Here is a 21,152-nt window from a genome sequence, read left to right as displayed (position 1 = left end):
GGCGGAGACTTTAAGCCAACTCATTCAATGTTAGCTCAACTTGCTAGCTAGCTCTGATGATAAAAGCTGCGATTGATTTAGAGTTGCTGTCTAGAAATGGTAACTCTCTGAAATCAATCACCAATTATGTGGGAAATTACTCTGATCGTGGCAAATAATTGTTTGCTTGTGTTAAGAAAATACAGTTTATTAGCATGATTTTAAATGCACCAAATTTACTAGCGTGTTGCGCTATGATAGAGCGCAATGAAAAGATTGAATTTAAGAGGTGGGAACTCAGAGATTTTTGTGACTGACCCTTTTGCATATGTATTTCTGGGAGCTTGTTTTTTAAGGTACAAAAGATAGCGAGGAGAATATTTAAATCAAGCGCGTAAACTGATTTACCAAGGTTTGTGACGTGTGATTTACTGCTAGCTGCTCCAATATTTAACGTTGAAAAAAAGCCTGTTGTGTTTTTGCTCTTGATATTGAAACGAACTGATTCTGCCCTTGTTTAGAAAACCAGAACAGCTTTTTTAACTCACTCGTAAAACTAAACTAACCACACCTATGAGGGCTGTTTGCCGGTTGCACTTACATGTTTATTTTGTCTTGTTTAGTTAAAAGTACACACTACTTAGCACACAGCCAAGCACATGCATGCATAGGAAATATAATACCTATATGACAAATGAAGAGATGTTTACATACGCCCACACACACACCTGTAACCCATGCCCACTGCAGCAGCAGAATCCATGCCTTTTACTCGAGCTGCTGAGCAGATTAATGTGACACAGCAGCAGAGTACAACGAGTGTCTTCACGCTGCTTCATGCTGGTGTTTGCGGCTGTGTTGCGAGCAGCTATTTGGGACCGTGCATGCAGTTTCATTTGTGTTGCAGACTCGACGTGCCTCTTATGGGCATCTAAATATAGACCACCTCATGAAATATTAAAACATGTCAATCGAGAAGTCTGGTCACGAAGAAAAGCTCTTTGGGTCTGCGTGCGTGACAGAAAAGAGAAAAGAGGTCAGAATGTGCACGACTCCGTAGATGCAGGTATATGCAAATGTGCTCAGTGTTCATGCATGAGATCACGGGGGCAGGAGGGATCCAAGTGTGCGTGTGTCTGTTCACTCAGTTCTGAATAGATATTAAAATGTACAAGCAGAGACCTTCTTACAGGACCCCATTACTTTCCTGCTACTACACTAATACACCCCTATCTTTTCCTACACACACTCACTTACATCAGACGGAATGAGTGGAGCCTTTAGTGTCGTGCCATATGAGTAATAATGTATTTATGAGGCCCTTTGTTTCCTTAAAGGCTCCACTAGCCATATGAAACACACCTAAAGTGGCAAAGAAAAACTGTGGAAAATATCCCCTGGCTGTGCACACACACATTTGACTCTTGTGTGCATGAGAGTGTGTGAATTGATCTCAAACAGGCCTGGAGTACAAATTCCTTCATTTCACTATGTGTGTGTGTGTGTGTTTGCGTGTGCGTGTGTGTTTTAAGCCTGTGTATGCATATACGTGTGTACTCTCGGAAGATGAGCATATTGGACACTGAGGCCTCGACCCAGTAAACTCAGCCAGCACCCTTAGCTTGATATCACATTTTAAATTATGCAGAATCACCAGCTACTCCGCCTGCAGCCATTCTCTGTACTTTAATGTGACTTTTCACTTTGGTCGTGCTTTATTTTGCAACCCTTTTATCCAGAGTGACTCCTTTTGCCGTTAGCTGCTGGCCTTATCTGCCTCGTGCAGTGGTTATGGACCGCCGGCACTAAGATTTCTCTCTTCTTTAATAATCACAAACAAGCAACGTTTCTTGGTTTTGTCTCGTGCGCCGTTCTTGGTTTGATTCTTAGACTGCTGGCAAAAAAAGTGACACAAGCGGAGATTAAAGGAACAGCCACTGCTGACAGAGGACAGCTCAAGAACTCCTTTGAGAGTACTGAGTGCTAAAAATTTAATAAACATGGGTGCAGTCAGTTATTTTGCCAGAATAAAGGGAACGTAATCTAGTATATCTGCTGATACATGCATGCAACGCTGCAGCTACAACGGGACACCATTTTTTTAAATACCTTGTTGGCTAAAAAAAGTTTAATTTCTGTAATTAAAGCCGTTTATTAGGAACATTATTGCTATCATCACCAAAGTGAATTAATCAAGGTTGCATCAAAAATGAAACAGCACTTTAATAAGAGAGACGGGAGGGTTTTGGCTGTCGTACAAGCAGCTCCCACCCTCCTCTTCCCAAATTATTCCCTTAACATTCTCATTTGCTGCATTCTAGATGCTTTTGTGATTATGGTTCATGCCTCCGTGCCGCGTGAGTCTGTGTTATGTGTCACAGTCTACGCATGTTTGCATGTTTACACTGGAAATGAAATGGTCCATGTGCAAATCACAAGACTGCAAACGCTTTAGAAGCCCTAATGAGGCTGCATGTAAAATTAGCAGTGAAGCATTTAATGTCATTATGCTTTGGCTGTAAGATAGCGTAAACCTGCTGTTAACCTATTTAACTCTGCTCTAACGCAGTCGTCAGCTAGTTAACCCTGCCTCTCTTTCTGACTCGCTATGCCATTCCCTATTAAACATGGAGACATAAAAATAGCATCCATGTAGATGCATTTTAAATGTTGTTCCAGACACCTAAACATGTCTTGGCCAATAAGGATTATGACTTTTTGCGTCACTTGCTCCATTTTTGTATTATTTGAAATACTGGTCTAAAACTTTGATGTTCACAAATTGGCTGCTGTCATAAAAAATAAATTGTTATGATGTGGAACGACGTGTTAAGACTGGTAATGTGTAAAACTGATTTAATTATCACTGCGATGCTACTTTGTGTTTGTAGAGCCTTAATAAAAAATACAACAAAGTAAAAGGTCTTAAATTTGTTTTTTATTATTTCTAATCATGATGGATAAACTCTTGAGAGGTTGAATCAACCCTTTAAATGTAAATCTAGAACCTGTTATGTATGCTTTCGTGTCAGTTCAAAGGCTGTTAAGACTAGACTATTATCTTATGAGGTTAAAGGTCATTTAGCGCATTTACTATTTATAAAAGTGTCCAAATACCTGTATAAGCTTGCCTTGTAACAGCTGAGGGGAAGAAGCACTAGTCAATCACAAGATTATATTTTGCAGTTCAGTATTTGGGATTGTTCTGTAGTGTCTGGGTCCCGAGTGTTGACAGTGGATCCTTTGCACATTGTCATGAGATGATGTTTTAGTGTTGTTGATGATGGCTGGATCTAGTCAAACCACTATTATTTTTTTTCTCCCTGAAGACTGAAAGCAACTTCCATTCTCTTACCAGTTAGTTCACACAGCCAGCGGAGGGTTAGCTAAGCCTGACGTTTAAGCAATTTTTTATTATCTTACCTTCAGTTAGCTTGGAGCTGCTGGTTTTCTGACCCTGTAAAAGTCAGCATTCAGTAAACTGGCATCCCAAAGCAGCATTTATGAAGTAGTTGGGCTTTGAAAATTCACTCCCAATGGTGCTTAGTGAAGGTAATTCATTTCAATATCCAAAATGTTGCAGAATTAAACTGTCTTGGCATCTTTAAAAAATCAACCAAGACCTGTGGAAAAGTGCTGGTCTTAAAGAGGGGAAAAAAAACTAAAACCAGCACTCTGTTGTTAATTACACAGGCGCTGATAGACTAATAGAGGTGAGCGATGTCTTGCAAACTTGAATCGTTCTGCTTGTGCTGAAAAGTTTAGCTAAACTTTACAAGCCAATGCCAGCAATAAAATCACAGTCATCCTTCTATTCGATCAAATCACATTATGAAACTATTCAGAGAGAATGAGGGAGGTGCTTGTGCAGTACCTTCCTGACTTTGTTGTTGGCAGTTAGGCAGATAGCTTGGCTCGTGCTAATTGCTAATCAAGGTGTTGTGTCCTTGCCATAAATGACTATTGCTACGGCACTGCTGTGCCTTCTTTTGCCTACTCCCTAATTTCCATAAAGGGGCTGCAGCAGATGGGATCTTATATTTGATTATTTTTTAACGCCAGGCTCCATTCCTGATGCAATGCTCCCATTTTTCCAGACATGCGACTGACATGAGGAGTATTCTAGCTCGTGAGTCCCTGTAGGCTGGGTTCGTGTTTCCTCTAATTATCAAAATGGGGACCTTTCTTGTTTTCTATGGGGCAACCATATTTTGTCCTTCAAGTTTTCCCACTTCTTTGTACATCCCCCTTACACCCATTCCGGCAGCTTCGTCAGTCCCTTTCCAGGAATGCGCTTACATTTGTGAGTCCTTGATGCTATGATTATTATTCTTATGTTGAGATGATGATTGCCTTTTGAAAGGCAAACCTGTTGACCACCACCACACTGGTTATCTCTGTAAAAGTAGCATCAGTAAAAATACCCTGCTGAAAATCTGCCACACCCACTGTCGAATATTGAAACAGTCCTTACACGTGAATGCTCCCTTAATGCCGCCTTAACCCACTCCAACCACTAGCTTCATATTCAACTAGTAGTTAAGAGAGCTACCAGTCTTTTTTAAAAAATAAAAAAAGAACTTTTCACTAACTACACTTCATTTTTTATTTATGAAGCCACAAGTTTTACTTTTTCACAGCAAATGAAAATGGATTATTTCAGTGCATCCTTGAGTGAGTTTGTGAAAGTTTTATTGTTGGCCTCATTCTAACACTTTTGTGTCGCTCTCCCTGCTGAATTATACAGGCAGATGGAATGGAGAGAGAGAGGGAGAGACACTCAGGTAGTCGAGAGCAATAAAGGAACTGATAGAGGCAGGAAAAGAGTGTGTTTTAAATGGAGGTCAGGAATAGAGTGAGATTTAAGGGTCATGGATCATGACTGGAAGAGAGTGGAGAGAGGCCAGAATAACATAGTGGGTAAAAAGCAAGTGGATGTCTTAAAACAGGACGATAAGTAAATCTGTTTCATCCCATTTCAGCCTTCAGTGTGCTTCTTCCTTTCTCTATTCTTCATTTCAAGGTCTGTTACAGACCAACACAGTCCTGCTTGTTGTATTCACGTTTAGTCTTTCTTCCATAAAAAAGAAATACATTGTATAACACGTGGGATGTAAAGTAGGTTACAGAATGCCTTCAAGGCCACGAACAGACGAAGTCTTTACACAAAGACTGACTGTTGTAGAAAGTAACAGTCATTTGAAAACAGTTACATAAAAGCAGCTTGACAGAAATAAAGTCTGTTTGTAAGGTGGCTTTTTACACTGGTCAACAAATTTCTTGTAAATCATTTTAGCTTTCTTCAGACTGCTAACCCAGATTCTTCTTTTTTAAAGATCATTTTAATGAATTTAATGAACAGGATTTTTCTCCTTAAAAAATTTGCCACGTCCTTGGCCAGTGCTCATCACCCTTATTAATTCGACTCTTTTTCATTTTTCCCATCAGGACAAGGACTCCTGTCCCAAAGCGCTTTACAGCTTAACAATCAAGATGCCTATGCAGCAGCTGGTTACCATAGTAATCAAGGGCTGACACTTGGAGAATCAGTCCCAGGCCGCAGTGGGCAAATCGGAGGAGCAGTCCACAGCTACAACCAGGTGCTTGTTCCTCTGATTTACCTTCTCCAAATGCCCTTTCTCCAGCCCTCTGTCTTCTTCGTGTCTCCTGTCCCATGTCCTCCTAACCTGTGCGCTTTTCTTCACCCTCCTTTCTTGTCCTCTTACATCTTCATTCACATCTGTCTCCCCCTTCCTTTCTCCCTCTCTGTGTGACCCCTTCTTCCCCTCATCTGTCTTATGTTTCTTCCCTCCACCCATCTTCAGGTGACATCCAGCCGTGCAGCTGCCCAGTTAGCAGGCACAGACTCTCCTTCACAGTCCCAGAGAGACTCATTTGCCCAGCAGGCCTTTGGCAGCGCTTTCCACATGTCCACAGAGGGCGGACCTGCACCTGCTGGACCATCCATGTATTACTCGTGTGCCACTTTGCCTGCACAGGTACATATCCCTAAAGGTATTACTATGATGCTTCAGTTGTTGTGTGACTGATGCGTTCTCCACTGCTCCTGTACACACTGCAACCAAAGTGTATTGAAGGGTTTCATGTAGCAATTGGATAATTTCTAATGCACTAATACTGAAGTCAAATTCAAGCTGCTTCCATTGATCTCAAAAGATACAAGCTGTAGTATTTTCACACGTTTTCAACACAGAGTCAGCACGCATTGTTTGGGTAATCGTTGTGGCAAAGGCCACCAAATCTCTGCCAAATTACGTGTCCATTTTTCACACATCCCGCTGACAAACCCACAAAAGAGAGACAGAAAAAGCTTTTGTTAACAAATGTTAAAATCTCAGAACCACTGAACAAATTCAACATTCGACCTTATGTTGCTCAACATGTTTGTGGAGAAAAACCTGTGAAGCAGAATGTGTCTTACATATTCACTGGATGGTGTCAGTGTCTGTTGCAAAGGTATCCAAACTGAGCCCGCTCTTTCTTTTATATACATTATTGTTATTCATGCAGGAACTGTTACTACAAAGTCCCGTTTAGTTGACTTTATTTCTGTAATTTTGGTAACTATAAAGTCATTACGTTAAACGTGACACGTGAGAACGTAACATTGCATTCGTAGTTACATGATCACTGCATGTGTGACGATGTCCATGCAAAGCTTTGTTCAGATTCCCATTAAGGAAGAGAACGTGTGCATAAAGACATTAATACATACATATGCTATCATCACTATAGTTAGAGGTTATCAATATTGTTTCATTGCTTCGGAAACAGTCAAATAACAATTTAATTAACTATAGGATTTATTACCCATGATTCTGATTTATTTATTCATTTAACAGTGATTATTAGAAAGTGTGCAGCCTTCTGGTTGTTGGCTGCCACAGGGAAAAAACCAAAAAACATCAAACTTACACTAACACGTGCTGTAACAGGTGGTGATTTACACTACTGTTCACTCATTAGTTCATTTTTCATAATTCTTTATTGTAACTCCGTTGAACATTTAAACTGATTTATCTTCACTTTTCCGGTGTATCACAACTTGACCACGCTCGTCCAAATTAACAGTGTTTTAAATTGTCCCTTTAGCTCTGTGCCTGAAAGGCATTGGAAATATTTGTTCAACCAATTCAATTCTGAGGGAACTTCATTTGGCGGCCCGTTGCTCACGGCTGCATTTCAAGTTCATTTGGTTGTAAAAGTTTACAGTCGTGACTTCATGTTTGGTCTGATAACCCAGAGCTCTTCATCAGGATGTTATCACGGATTAGAGTTTCTGCTCTCTGGTTTTCCAGCTCCGGGGGGGGGGGGAGTTGTTCATCTCTATGGAAGTAATGATAGGAATAAGAAGAGAGGATGAATATTTAATGTGAGTGACATTCTCAATTAATGAATTACAAATCTTGCATTGCAGCGCGTAAGCTCCCCTCTGCAGGCGGTGGGATCTCCTACCAAGCTGCAGCGGCTGGGATCAGCCTCTGCTGACATGCCCAGCTACGCCACGCTACAGAGAGTGTCCTCACCCAAACAATCACCCAGCCGACTCGCCAAATCCTACAGGTTGGTCTGACACTATACACAAATTATACATCGATTTGAAGAATATATCTTTACTAACCGAAGGCTTCTGACCAAATCCTCGAAGTACTTGTACTTGTACTACATCTGGCACCGTTGCTAATACAGCTGCATTGGCTCCCCATTGAATTCAGAGTCCATTTTAAGATTCTGGTTCTGACATTCAGAGCTCTTCATGGACAAGCACCAGCCTGCATCACTGAACTTCTATAGCCCTATGTCCCTAGCAGGTCCCTGAGGTCACGTGATCAGGGCCTACCTGTTATACAGCATACAAGGCTGAGAACTAAGGAAGACGGAGCTTTTGCCACTGTGGCCCCCAGACTGTGGAACTCTCTCCCACTGAGCTAAAGATCTGTGGACTCAGTAGTCTATTTTAAAAACAACTAAAAACACATCATTTTAGTATTGCATTTCCTCAACTTTTTGTCTGTTTTTGTTTTATACCTTGTTATCTCTGTGTGAAGCACTTTGTGACCTTTTGTCTAGAAAGGTGCTATGTAAATAAAATTTTAAATGGTAAATGGCCTGGATTTGTATAACGCTTTACTTAGTCCCTAAGGACCCCAATGCGCATCCACCCATTCACACACTGGTGATGGCAAGCCACGTTGTAGCCACGGGTCCCCTGGGGCGCACTGACAGAGGCGAGGCTGCCGGACACTGGCGCCACCGGGCCCTCTGACCACCACCAGCAGGCAAAGGATGAAGTGTCTTGCCCAAGGACACAACGACCGAGACTGTCGGAGCCGGGGCTCGAACCGGCAACCTTCCGATTACAAGACAAACTGCCAACTCTTGAGCAACGATCGCCCCGTGGCTTACTTTACTTACTAACTTACCAGTTTATGCTGTGGGGGCATCTTGGGGACCTACCTGAGAAGTAAAATCCCAAAGTGGAGGGGCACAGAGAAACTCAATAGGCTTGGCCTATCCCATGGTCACAAAATAGGCCCTGTACACTTTAAGTGTTATACAGTATTTGTTACTTATTTTGTTACAGTAAGTCGTCCAGGTTTTGTAGCTACCTCCACCATGTTTGACTGTTGGTATGATGCTGTTTTTACGAAATGCTGTGTTAGTTTTACAGCCGATGTAACAGGACTCAAACCTTTTGTCTTGTTAGTCAACAGAATATTTTCCCAAAAGTCTTGAAACTCATCACAAAGTTTTTTGGCAAATGTGGAATGAGCCTTTGTGTTCTTGCTCCTTGGAACTCTCCCATGGATGCCATTTCTGTTGAATCATGAACCTTAACTGAGGCCTGTGGTTCTATAGATGTTGTTCCGGGCCTGGGGTGACCTCCTGGATGAGTCATCATTATGCTCTTGGAGTAATTTTGGTAGACCTGGGAAGGTTCACCAATGTTTCAAGTGTTCTTCATTTGTAGGTAATGGCTCTCACTGTGGTTTGCTGAAGAATTTTGTAACTCTTTACAAGGTGACAGATGTCAATTAACTTTGTTTTTCAGCTGCTTCTTTAAGATTGTGGGATGATGTGTTGCTTTTTGAGATCTTTTAGCCTACTTCACGTCATTTCTTGATTGAACAGGTCCAGCAGTTATCAGACCTGAGTGTGGCCAGTGAAGCTGAACTCAGATTTCCAGAAAATGTTTTAATTTAACAAGGAGGGACAGTCAGTTTTCCACACAGGGTCATTTAGAACTGGATAGTTTTTTTTTTTTTTTTACCCCTGAATAGGTTAAATCAATTAAAAAAACAGTATTTTGTATTTACTCAAGTTATTTCTGTCTAATGTTAAAAATTGTGTTATGACCTGAAACAAGTAAATGTGATAAATATGCAAAAAATCTAAGAAATCATGGGGCAGATACTTTTTCACTGCACCGTGCATCATCAGAGGTAATGTACCGGCACCAAGATGAACATTAACAGATTCCCATATCCTGCCACAGCAACTGACAAAAGCTACAACAGAGGTACAAATGGGTACAAACATGCTCACTGCTGTTAATTTACCAAATTGTAAATGATCTTACTGTAGATGATCACAGCAGGTTATGGCATTTCCTCTGTACAGCTTGGACTGAGAATGGTGACACACAGGTGACAGAATACTCTGTGTACTGTTGGTAGGCTTTATTAATTCCTTGTCACGAAAGGTGTTTGACCGAGCCAAGCACGCAGCAGGGGCTCTCTCTGCTGTACAGTTCTGCCTTTATGCAAGGGACATTTAGAATATGTGAATTTGCATGTCTGTGCTCTGACTTGCACTGGAAAATCGAGTTCTAGGTGGCCTGCTGCAATGGGGAAAGGGCTGAATTAGCAGCCATGTACACGCTGGAGTAAAATCATAAACAGTTCAGCTCAATTCAAGTTTGTTGGGGTTTTTTTTAATATGGTGCCAAATCACAACAACATTTGCGTTTTATACTCAGTGTTGGGAAGGTTACTTTTTAAATGTATCCCACTACAGATTATAGATTACATGCCCCGAAATGTATTTGTAACGTATTCAGTTACGTTACTCAATGAGAGTAACGTATTCTGAATACTTTGGATTACTTAATATATTATCATGCTTTTTACAACTACATGAATGTACTATTGCTGTGTGATTTATTACCATTACTGAAGAATACTCGCCATACCAACTAGAGTTTTAAATCTTAAAATGAGTAACAGTAGGGTGGACATTAGGTACGGCTGCACTTTTTGCTGCGATCTTGCATAGAAAATTATTCCACGCGTATATAAAACACTTACACTCTGCCTTGATATTAAATAATTTTTTTGAATAATAATTTTTAAAAATATTTCTTCACGTCAAGTACGGGTGACATGGGCCGTGAGATTGAGATACAGACATTAGAGCCTCTTAATGCGTGTTTTGTTTGGGTTTCCACCGGCGTGGAATTACCAAAAATAAAGAGGGCATAGCCTAACATATGAAACAAGAAAAGACCGCCGTGTAATCCATTTATTTCAACACAGTAACTGTATTCTGAATATCACCTTTTTAAACGGTAACTGTAATGGAATACAGTTACTCATATTTTGCATTTTAAATACGTAAAGGCGGTACATGTATTCCATTACTACCAACACTGTTAATACTGTAAGGTAAAGATGCTATGGAGAAAACCCCAACAGACAATCCCCTATGAGCAAACACTTTGAGCAGTGGAAGGAAAAACTCCATTTGAACAGCCAAAAGAAGAGAGCACCAGAGACAGGACTGAACATACACTATTGGAGAAAGAAGACAAAATGTAATGACATGCAGCAGTAGTATATAAACACCCGGGGAACGAAAAAAGGTGAGCGAGATAATGCTCAGTGTGTCACAGGGAATCACGTAGCAGCATAATTAACGGATGCTTCGGGGTCACCTGATCCGGGCCTGACTATAACCTTATCAAAATGGGAAGTTTTGAGTCTAACCTTAAAAGTAGAGAGCATGTCTGTGGCTGTTGGTGAGGAAAAATTGTTGCAGATAACCAGTTTTCACTGACTGCTATTAAAAAAAACAGTGAGGAGATGGAAAATTATTTAAATCACTGCAGTGCATTGTGGGAAGGTGCCAGAAAATGATGCACCACAGCTAAGGCTTCCAGAGGCGTGCAAGAGCTCTTAATCGTTAGTTATCCGTATGACATTGACTAAACAACGACTTCACATTTCAGGTTTAAAAAACACACGAGACCTCTCCTCTGTTTCACATCTGAATCGTTTTTAAGTCGTCTTAGTTTGGCAACAAGAAAAAGTTTAATATCAGACTTTTTTATTTTTATCCAGGAATGTCACGATTTGCATAGAATGTTTTCTATAATGGAAACAAATAAAGGTGCTACATCATCCTGTCTTTAACGTTCGACGGATCGATTGAAGGGTTCAGCACTCCACGCATGATCAGGAAATCTTTACTGAAAAGTAAAGATTTAAAAGTAAAACTCCCCTAATGAAGTAGCAGACTGTTGGTGGGCCAGTCTTTACAAGCTCATGCTGTGGAGCCAAATGTTGTTCAAACCCACAGAATTTTATTTTAAATTCAAGTAGAGATGCTTTCCAAAAAATATGATACATTTGGGGGAAATGTATACAGCAAATCCCTTATTAGAATGGTATATTATATGCCAATAACCATGGATTAGGAATATGATATGTGTGATGTAATAGCTTTGAAGCCTGCTACCAGTCAGGCTTTAAATGTAGGTTAAAATAACAGTAGAAAATACTGATGATTAAAAAAGCTAAAATCAAATTTCACCTCCATTTGAAGGTAAATAAAATGTGATTAAAGGGAACAGAGTATTCATTTACTCATTGATTTTCCAATAATTGATACAAGTATCCACTAATATAATTTAGTGAATACTATTTAATACACAAGGGACTCATAGTGCTTGTTTAATATTCAGAAAAGATTAGTCTTGGCAGCTACTGAACAAATAAACATGACAGGATTAAAGCAGAGGTGTGAAATAAAGCGCAGTTTGATGTGGGTAAAACCATGAAGAAAAACCTACCTTTAAATGCATTTACCTTTAAACCCAATTGCCTACTTTTTCCTTTAAAGAACTTGAGAAAAAAAAAAAGATCATCGACAGCCTGACTTTCAACTGCTGTGTAGTTTAGGCTAACACTGACGTCACCACACCAGGAATAGCAGTAAAAAAGGTTAATAACGTGTCCTTATCTAGTTTCAGACTAGATCAGGACACATTTTTGAAAAACTGTCCAGTGAGCTGTATTTGACCCTTTTCAGTCCATTTCCAAAGACATGCTCGTTAGTTTAACTGGTGATTCTAAATTGGTGTGAGTGTGAGTGGGTGCCTGTCTGTCTGTGTCAGCCCTCAGATGGCGACTGGCCTAGTGTGCACCACACCTCTCACCTAAGATGGTAGAGAAACAATTAAGGAAATACATGGATGATGGATCTCTGTAGCTGTAGTTACAGACACTTTGATTGCCAGATTTTATTCTTCTTTTTCTGTTTTTTGTTGACTACCGTTTGGTGAAGTTTCACTATTTAGGTGAGGTCTGAAAAAGGCCTGAATGCTTCTGTTTGGTGCAACAATAGATGGGTACACAAAACTCTTTGTCTCTTAATCTAGGTTGATGTTTGCTCTCTTTCATTTCTATTATGTTTACGAATGTAAATTTCATTCTAGACAAAACACAATATGTTCACGCAAAAAGTCCAACAGTTTCCGTGTCCTCCTCCTCTCTCAGCACCTCATCCCCCATCAACATGGTAGCATCAGGTGCTGGCGGCTCGTCCTCACCGCTCCCCATGGTAGCCTCTCCAGGGGGAAATCACTCCTCGTCACCCATACACCAGCTTAGCTCTGCGGTGGGGAGCTATGCCACCCTGTCGCCCACCAAGCGCATGCTGCATCACATCGGAGCAGATACCTACAAGATTTCCCACGAGCTGTACGCTAACGCAACCCTGCAAAGGCCTGGTAGCCTGGCAGGTAGAGGTCAAGACACCTTTATGATTACTTTTCTATGTGTGTTTCTGTCAAATGCCATTGAGTCTTGTCAAGTCATTCATTTTCTACTTTTTTCCTGAGCATGTAGATTTTTAATTTAGCCTTTCAGTTAGATTTGGTTTTCTTAGCTTCTCTTTTGGTAGAATAAAACATTTTCAACATTTGCGGCCTTTTTCCCCCTGTAGCTTTGTAAACAAATGTTAACAAATGACTAAAGTTTGTCAATTTTATTTCAAATGTATTAGATGTTCTTTATAATAAATGAGATAAGACCCTGAAATTCAAAATAAAGTTTGCTTTATTTGTTTTTTTAAACATTTCCCCAGCATACAGTATCCCTAATTTATTGTGTATTCTTTTGCTTTCAGGCTAATGGGTAAATGGCTATTTTTTTATTTATGACTAGAGCAGAAGCAGTCCAGTACATGAAAGCATATCTATTAATGCATTTCGTCATTTATTTTCATTTGTAGTCAAATTTGTCATTCAGTGTTATCCCACGAGAATATTTTTATAAATCTACACATGCATCCATCTGTCACTATGTCTAACTTCCACCGCCTTGTGTTCTCCAGGGTCCAGAGGTTCCTACAGTAGCCAGCACAGTCACCTGGGCTCTGAACTGCGACCCCTGCAGTCCCCTGAACACCACATCGACCCCATCTATGAAGACAGAGTCTACACCAAACCTAACATTAGAGGACAAGGTGAGATCTGGAGAAGGGAAATACAACAGTTCAGTGTTTGGAGTGTGCCTGTAGAAGATGGGGGAGATGCTTCAGAGTTTTCATGTGACGCATCTACCCCAATTTTGATGAGCAAGCCACTAGACAGGGATAAGAGATGACTGGCAGGAGTGCAAACACTGACTGGACGAAACCCTTATGTGGACAATCAGTTCAAAAGAAAACCAACATAGTGTTTCACTTACAACACACTGTGTTATAAAATAGGTCCAACTAAAGAGGGCCTCACCTCTCAAAAGGTGACACTACCAGAATACATTGCATTGGTTACATAGATAGTGAATGGGAAGTGTGTGTTACAAACATGTACAGTAGCAGTCAGCTAAAGAATATGGAAGAGATGAATTGTGGGAAATGTAGGATCTAGCATTTAGTGCAAGATTGACCAGAATAGAAGAATAACACTTTGCTTGTGATGCTTTGATTTCAGCTGTGCGTCTCTTCCAAGTGTTCTAACTTGGAGTAATTGTAGTGCTGAATAACTGCAGCACCCACTGTGAGCTGAGACTTCGTTTCTTTTAGCCTGTAGTAACAACCGGCAATTAGTAAATGACTTATTTGAACCTGCAGTAACACTTGGGCTTGATTATACCGTGGCTGCGAAGACGGCCACCAAAACGTCTTCAAACAAGTCCATGACCATAAATAACTGCAGTGTGTAAATCACCCAGGGAATCATCTAGATTTAAAAATCAGTGAGTAACTATGAGAGAAAATATCTTTTATAAAGGAACAGGTCTGTAAAATCCTCACAAAGAGAGCAGGAAAAAGGCACAGCCTGGTGCCTCTCAGAAGGCAGGTGTTTTGTAATGGTGTGCTGTTATATTAAAGGCTGATGTACATAAGAGATTTCCTGGTTCCATCTGATCGTGCAGCGCTTTTTTCCCAGATCAGGTAGGCAAATCCAATTGGGGTCTCAATGGCAATTTGTCTCTCAGTCACAGTCTGTTAACTAATTAGTTTCAAGGCTGAAAATTAATCTCAATTAATCCCATGGGCGTTAGCTTGGGTGCTTTGAAATCAAAGCAAATCAACCATGTCCTAAAATGTTGTTGATACTGTGCTGCCAGTTCGGTCGTCTCAACTGTGAACGTTTCCATAAAGAGATGTGCACAGCAAAAAGAGGAAAAATTACTGTCAGTTTCCTTCCAAAATATAGTTTCACTCTGCTAATTAAAAGATCTGAGGTCACTTCTGTCACGCTGGCTCCCCGTACACACGCATAAACTGCTTTGATGCATCATCTCCAGCTGCACGCGTATGAATGAGAGTCCCGACAATAGCCAAACGCCACACTGTTTTTCAGATACCTGTTTTTTTTCTTCTGTTGAAGCCTGACTATGTTTCAAGGTCAATTCAAAGAGCATCAATATGATGAGCAGACTTGGAAATTTCACATCACAGGTGAATTTCCTCAGGGCTTGACAAGGTCCCTGTAGTTATCAAGTTGCGCACACACGCACACAAAGAAATGACCCAGCACACCTCCATCAGGGCAGGCTCAAGACTGTCATGCCCAAATGGTTCCCAAACTGCTGTTTAACGAGAAGATAATTCATGTGTGTGTGTGTAAAACATGGCAAATGGCCTTCGCTGGTCTGCGTTAAAGTGTTTTGATGTTTTTGCACAAAGTGTGCAACAGCCCTGAGGCTACAGACCCTCGCTATGGAGAATTTATTAGAGCTAGTCTGACAAACTGCAAATGTATTCAATAGTATGAACAGCCAAACTGTCTTTCTTGCCACTCTGCCTTCCATACAATAAATATGAAGCTACAGCAAGCATCAAATTAGCTTCAAATTAGCTCAAAGCTGTTCTTGACGCATTGGAAAACAGCTAGTTTGGATCTCCCCAAAGCTAACAAACTCCTATACCAGCACTTCTAAAGCTAAAAATTGTAAAACTAACATATTTTTTAAACAAAAGACAAAGAAAGCTAAGAATCTAATATGTGTGCATTTATATAGTTTTCTTGCTGCTGTGCAACTAATCATTTTCAACAAGCAGATTACCCTTATGAATATAGGCTTTCTTAAACATTAGGAGCTAATTTCAGTACCGTGTCCATAGTAAATTTTGAGTGCCTAAATCTTAACAAATTGAGTTTCCAACAGGATGCAACCACCCTTTTCCTTCTAAGCCACATAGACTTTGTAGATCTCTAAAATGGGACCGTTTATCCCCTGGTGGCCAATAGTGCTGTGGTTGGTGGGTGAGTGCACTGCAGGACATGGTGACAGAATAGTGATCTAATGACTGGTGCAATCTGGCTATGCTTTAAAGGGAAGGAGGGAGGTCTGGTGCATGCATGTTTCACGTGTGTTTCCGATTTTCTTATCTGCTTCATTATTTCTGTTTGTTTTCTTTAGTTTTTTTAATGACTTTTGCTTTTTTTATTCTTTTCTTTCCACTTATTTTTCTGTGTCACTTTCTTCCATTGGTGCTGGTCTTGTGTGCGTATGTGTGTTTGTACATCCTTGTGTTGGTGCTCATGTTTGGTTGCGATCCCCTGCTCCTTGCCCTCCTCGTCTACATCAAATCCCAGTGGTGAACCAGTTGTACCAAGAGGTCCTCAATTATCTGCTCTGTCCCTACGCTCCTCTTTCCACTTTAGCCCCACCCTCCCCCGGTGTCGACCCAATCCCCTTACAGCGAACGGGAAGCCAGAGCGCCACCGCCACCTTCCAGAGAGGTAGCTTTGCCACGGGAGGCGGGGCGGCCGACTATGCCAATCCGTACCGCACTCTGCAGTTCTGTCCGTCGACCGAGTCGCCTTACAGCAAGTCAGGCCCCGCCCTCCCCCCTGAGGCGGCGCTGGGCCGATCCCCATCAGTGGACAGCATCCAGAAGGACCCAAGGTGAGAAAAGATGGCCATTTTCACTTCAAATCAGCTCTGGCTTATTAATGAGACCCTTCGTTCTGCTCCCTTTCCACTTTTCACTAAACTTACTGAGGGCCAGATTCACCAAGTGAAACATGAATTATTAAAGGAAATATCAATAGTATCATTAACCTGAGCAACATTGAGCTTTTTTTAATGAAGAAAAGAGTTTGATTGAAAACCGCAAACGTGGTGTCAGAGCTGGAAGTGCGACATGGCGACACCCACAGTTTGCAGCACATCAGCACATAATTGACTGTCAGGATTTGACGGTGGAGTGCAGAAAAAGACTGGCTGAATCTGGGCTTTAGTATGAGGCACACATCACGCCGCATCTTTCACTGTCCTCTCTAGTTTGCCTGGTGTTGGGGCGTGTTCACACTGTTGTACCAATGCCTGTGCACACCTCTAGGTCCAATTTAAGAGTTTGCTGTTGCTGTTAGGAGTGGAGTGGCTCTCTGTCAGTGGCAATCAGTCACGTTCTGTGCAGCAGGTAGACAAAGTTAATGCGGAAAGTCTGCATGAAGTCGTCTTCTAGACCAGGAGATATCTCTGTATGAGTGTGGATGTCTGAGAGAGAGAGAGTGACACATTAAAAAAAAGAGATAAAGAGACATAAAGAGACAGTGTAATAGCTGTTTTTATCACTCTTTTGTCCTAGTTAAAATGAAGTTTGAAATACTATTCCAATACTGTCTTGGATTTCTCTTTTATTTTTTAGCCTCTTCTTTGTAATGGCTGCACAGACTAGCTGTCAGAAATAGAAGTAGCCTAATTAAAGCTGAACTGTCTGTTTGGGATATGTTAGTTCAGGTACAGGCAGCGGATATGTTTATTTTTCCACAAATTTGATTTCTCTAATGAGGAGCTCACTTTCTTTTGAATTGCTTATTGTGAAATTTAGAAACTCAAAACTATCTTTTGTTTCATTAGCTCTCTTTGCTGTTGTTGTCGTCATTGCTCTTACATTCACCCATTGTCCAAGTGTTTATTTCTGTGTGCACATTGCACTCACGTCATTTGTTTGGTCACTCTTTAGCTCTGGCATCATCGTTGTGTACCTTCAACACATCTGCACTGCTACATTTAAAGGGCGGACTTTTGATGCATGGCATTTTGCTTTACGCTCACGACATGCACACAACATGCAGATGTAAGCGGCATCTAAAGTCATACGAGTAGCTTGTTAAAGGGAGGGTCCGGTGTTATGCTACATCTTTCTTACTGTCAAAAAATCCCATTCAAAAAGGCTCAAACTGTTTGTTTGTACCGTCTGACTTCTCTACATTTTCTTTGACACGCTCAGCAGCTGAACACAATAAAGACTTTCAGATCTTTGAAGATAAAACAAATTGAGGCCCACTATTTTTCTTGAAGCAGCTAGGGACTGTAGCTTCTAGTAAGCAGTATTTTCTATTAATAGGTGCAGAAGTATTTAGAACACTGAAGGATAGTGCCCAATACAGCCCCTAAGTCATGAAGGACAATAGGTCCGAGGTTTTTAATAGGTCTTGGAGAACACCCTATCACACAGAAAAAAAATCTCATTGTGGCCAAAAAGAAGATATACCAGAGCATAGGTTTTCTGCTTTTTGCCTTTTGTGTGGGATTCATTGGCAGTGAGGGAAATATAGAATATAGAGTAGAAGCAGACTTATTCATTTAACCTGTCCAGGTTCTGGGAGATTGGTCCATTGGTCAGCACAGCCTATAAGTGCACACACGCTACAGTCATACATGCTGGATTGTTCCTACATATTTTGCGAACACAGAGTTTATGCATCTACTGATGTCTCAAAAATATTGTGAAAAAAAATTATTTTGTTATTTATTTCAAAAAGGTAAACTTTAAAATACTGTGTAAATGTGTGTATATATACATTTACTACCATTCAAAAGTTTGGGCACACCTTCTCAATTAATGGTTTTTCTTTATTTTTACTACTTTCTGCATTGTAGATCCATAACTGATGACATCAAACATATGAACCAAGATATATGGAATTATGTAGCAAAGAAAAAATTGATAGAAAAAAACTGTCTTATATTGTAGATTCTTAAAAGTAGCCACCCTTTGCGTTGCACTGCAAACCCTTGGCCTTCTGTCATTGAGCTTCAAGATGTAGTCACCTGAAATGGTTTTCAATGCCTTGTCAGCTAAGTAAAGAGAAACGACAGTCCATCATTACATTAAGAACTGAAGGTCAGTCAGTCTGGAAAATTGCTAAAATTTTCAATGTGTGTCCAAGTTCAGTTGCAAAAACCATCAAGCACTATGACGAAACTGGCTCACATGAGGACCATGCACAAGAAAGACCGGCCAAGAGTTGCTTCTGCTTCTGAGGATAAATTCATCCAAGTCATCAGCTTCAAAAATCACAAGTTGGCATCACCTAGGATTAGAACCGAGATAAATGCAGCACAGAGTTCCAGTAGCAGACACATCTCTACATCAACTGTTCAGAGGAGACTGCGCGAATCAGGTCTTTATGGTCAAATAGCTGCTAAGAAAACACTACTAAGGAAAAGCAACAAGCAGAAGAGATTTGTTTGGGCCAAGAAAAACAAGGAACCAGTGGAAATCTGTGCTTTGGTCTGATCCGCCCGCTGTGTCTTTGTGCGATGCAGAAAAGGTGAACGGACGGTTTCTACATGCATGGTTCCCACTGTGAAGCATGGAGGAGGAGTTGTGATGGTGTGGGGATGTTTTGCTGGTGACACTTTTGGGGATTTATTCAAAATTGAGGGCACACTGAGCCAGCATGGCTAACACAGCATCCTGCAGGAACATGCCATCCCATCCTGTTTGCGTTTAGTTGGACCATTGTTTCTTCAACAGGTTGCGTAAGGGCTGTTTGACCAATAAGGAAAGTGATGGAGTGCTGCATCGAGAGAAGGCCAAGAGTGTGCAAAGCAGTAATCAAAGCAAAGGGTGGCTATTTTGAAGAATCTAAAATATAAAACATGTTTTAAACTTTCACACTTTTTTGTTTACTACATAAATCCATATATGTTCATTCATAGTTTTGATGCTTTCAGTGAGGATGTTGTAAATAGTTATGAAAATCTAAAAAAACAACAACAAAACAAACATTAAATGAGAAGGTGTGTCCAAACTTTGACTGGTAAACCCTTTGCCTTTAAAGTTCCAGCACTGAAGGTTATAGCTCATGAAAACCAGAAATTCAGTACCTCAAATTCTAAGACTACTTTGAGCTGAGTACATAATTCAAACAGTATAAATACTGTGTATCTCTCGTTCTACTTCAGTAAAGACAATTACGATCACCGGGGAGACTGCTGACTTAACAGTTGTTCTAATGATCGACAACCTCGACTTGGAGGGTACACCGCAGAAGGTCATTGCTGAAAAGGCTGGCTGTTCAGAGTGCTGTATTGAAGTGTATTAATGGAAAGCTGACTGGGAGTGGAAAGTGTGTTAGGACTAGCTGCACAATGCACAATCAGCAGAGATGCCTGCAGCTATAAGAGGATTGTCAAGAAAAGAGCTTCAAAGATTCAAGAAATTTGAAGAACTTCACAAGGAGTCAATTCAACAGGTTTCAGTGCATCAAGAGCCAACATGGAACGACATCTTCAAGCTACCAGAGCTATGCAGAAAAAGAACTGGATTCTAGATCTGTTGAGGTCCTAGAGTCTGGAGAAAGAGTGGTGTTTGAAGTCCAGTGTGAAGTTTCGGCAGTCTGTGATCATCTGGGATGCCATGTCATCTGCTGGTGCTACGGTTGGGTTGGTCCACTGTGTTTTATCAAGTCCAAAGTCAACATAGCCATCTACCAGGAGATTTTGGAGCACTTTGTTCTTTCATCTGTTGAGAAGCTTTATGGAGATGCTACAGATGAGCAGAAGGCCACTGCCAAAGCAACCTGAGCTTCAACAGTCCCTCAGCAGTGCCACAAGCTTACATCCATGCTACGCCACACTGATAAAGTAATTCATGGGAAAGGAGCCAAAACCAAGTATTGACTAAATAAATAAAGATGCTTTTAAGAAGTTTGACATTTCTGTATTGTAAATCATTTTTTGGATTAATCGTTGGAAATATTCTAACTGTATTTCTGATTTTCATGAGCAATAGCCTTCAAAAGTAAAATATGTAGCACTTCCGTAAGCTGACATAGTTACCCAAAATACAAAGCATATGTTTAACATCTCATTTAAATCTAACTAAATAAACCCAGCTTACACGGAACAGGCTCCGGAATGCTTGTCATTTTCTCACTCGTTAGCTACTGTGTAACCAATCCTGCTTAGCTTTAATGAATCTGCCATCATTCAACAGCTAAGTTGACCTAAAAATTATTTAAACCCTTAAGCTATACAGTATTTATGCAACCTAAATTTCTGAAAGCAACAAGGGCTTACCTTGTTTCTTTTGTCCGGAGACCCTCTCTTTACCTGACATACTCGCCATTTCCCAACCATCTGCTCCAAGTGCATGTTCTCCACCCTGCCCACATCCTC

General features: G+C 40.7%; 1 protein-coding gene across 10 annotated transcripts in view; it reads left to right on the top strand.

Annotated features, from left to right (window-relative positions):
- ctnnd2b (catenin (cadherin-associated protein), delta 2b) overlaps positions 1-21,152 on the top strand; it is a 205,812-nt gene that overhangs the window by 108,640 nt on the left and 76,020 nt on the right. For 7 of the 10 annotated variants that reach the window (XM_084911791.1, XM_084911797.1, XM_084911796.1 and 4 more), the window contains 6 exons: positions 5,428-5,579; positions 5,805-5,978; positions 7,418-7,563; positions 12,777-13,027; positions 13,615-13,746; positions 16,400-16,643. In XM_084911791.1, coding sequence (XP_084767917.1) covers positions 5,428-5,579; positions 5,805-5,978; positions 7,418-7,563; positions 12,777-13,027; positions 13,615-13,746; positions 16,400-16,643 — 1,099 coding nt within the window. The remainder of the gene's footprint in view (positions 1-5,427; positions 5,580-5,804; positions 5,979-7,417; positions 7,564-12,776; positions 13,028-13,614; positions 13,747-16,399; positions 16,644-21,152) is intronic. The other 3 variants (XM_084911800.1, XM_084911795.1, XM_084911793.1) reach the window with 1 other exon arrangement.

The sequence above is a fragment of the Perissodus microlepis genome, chromosome 18, assembly GCF_051167445.1.
Source record: "Perissodus microlepis isolate ML-2025 ecotype Zambia chromosome 18, ASM5116744v1, whole genome shotgun sequence".
In the NCBI taxonomy this organism is placed as follows: domain Eukaryota; kingdom Metazoa; phylum Chordata; class Actinopteri; order Cichliformes; family Cichlidae; genus Perissodus; species Perissodus microlepis.
The sequence above is the reverse complement of the archived record's forward strand: the minus strand, read 5'-3'. Positions and strand labels throughout refer to the sequence as shown.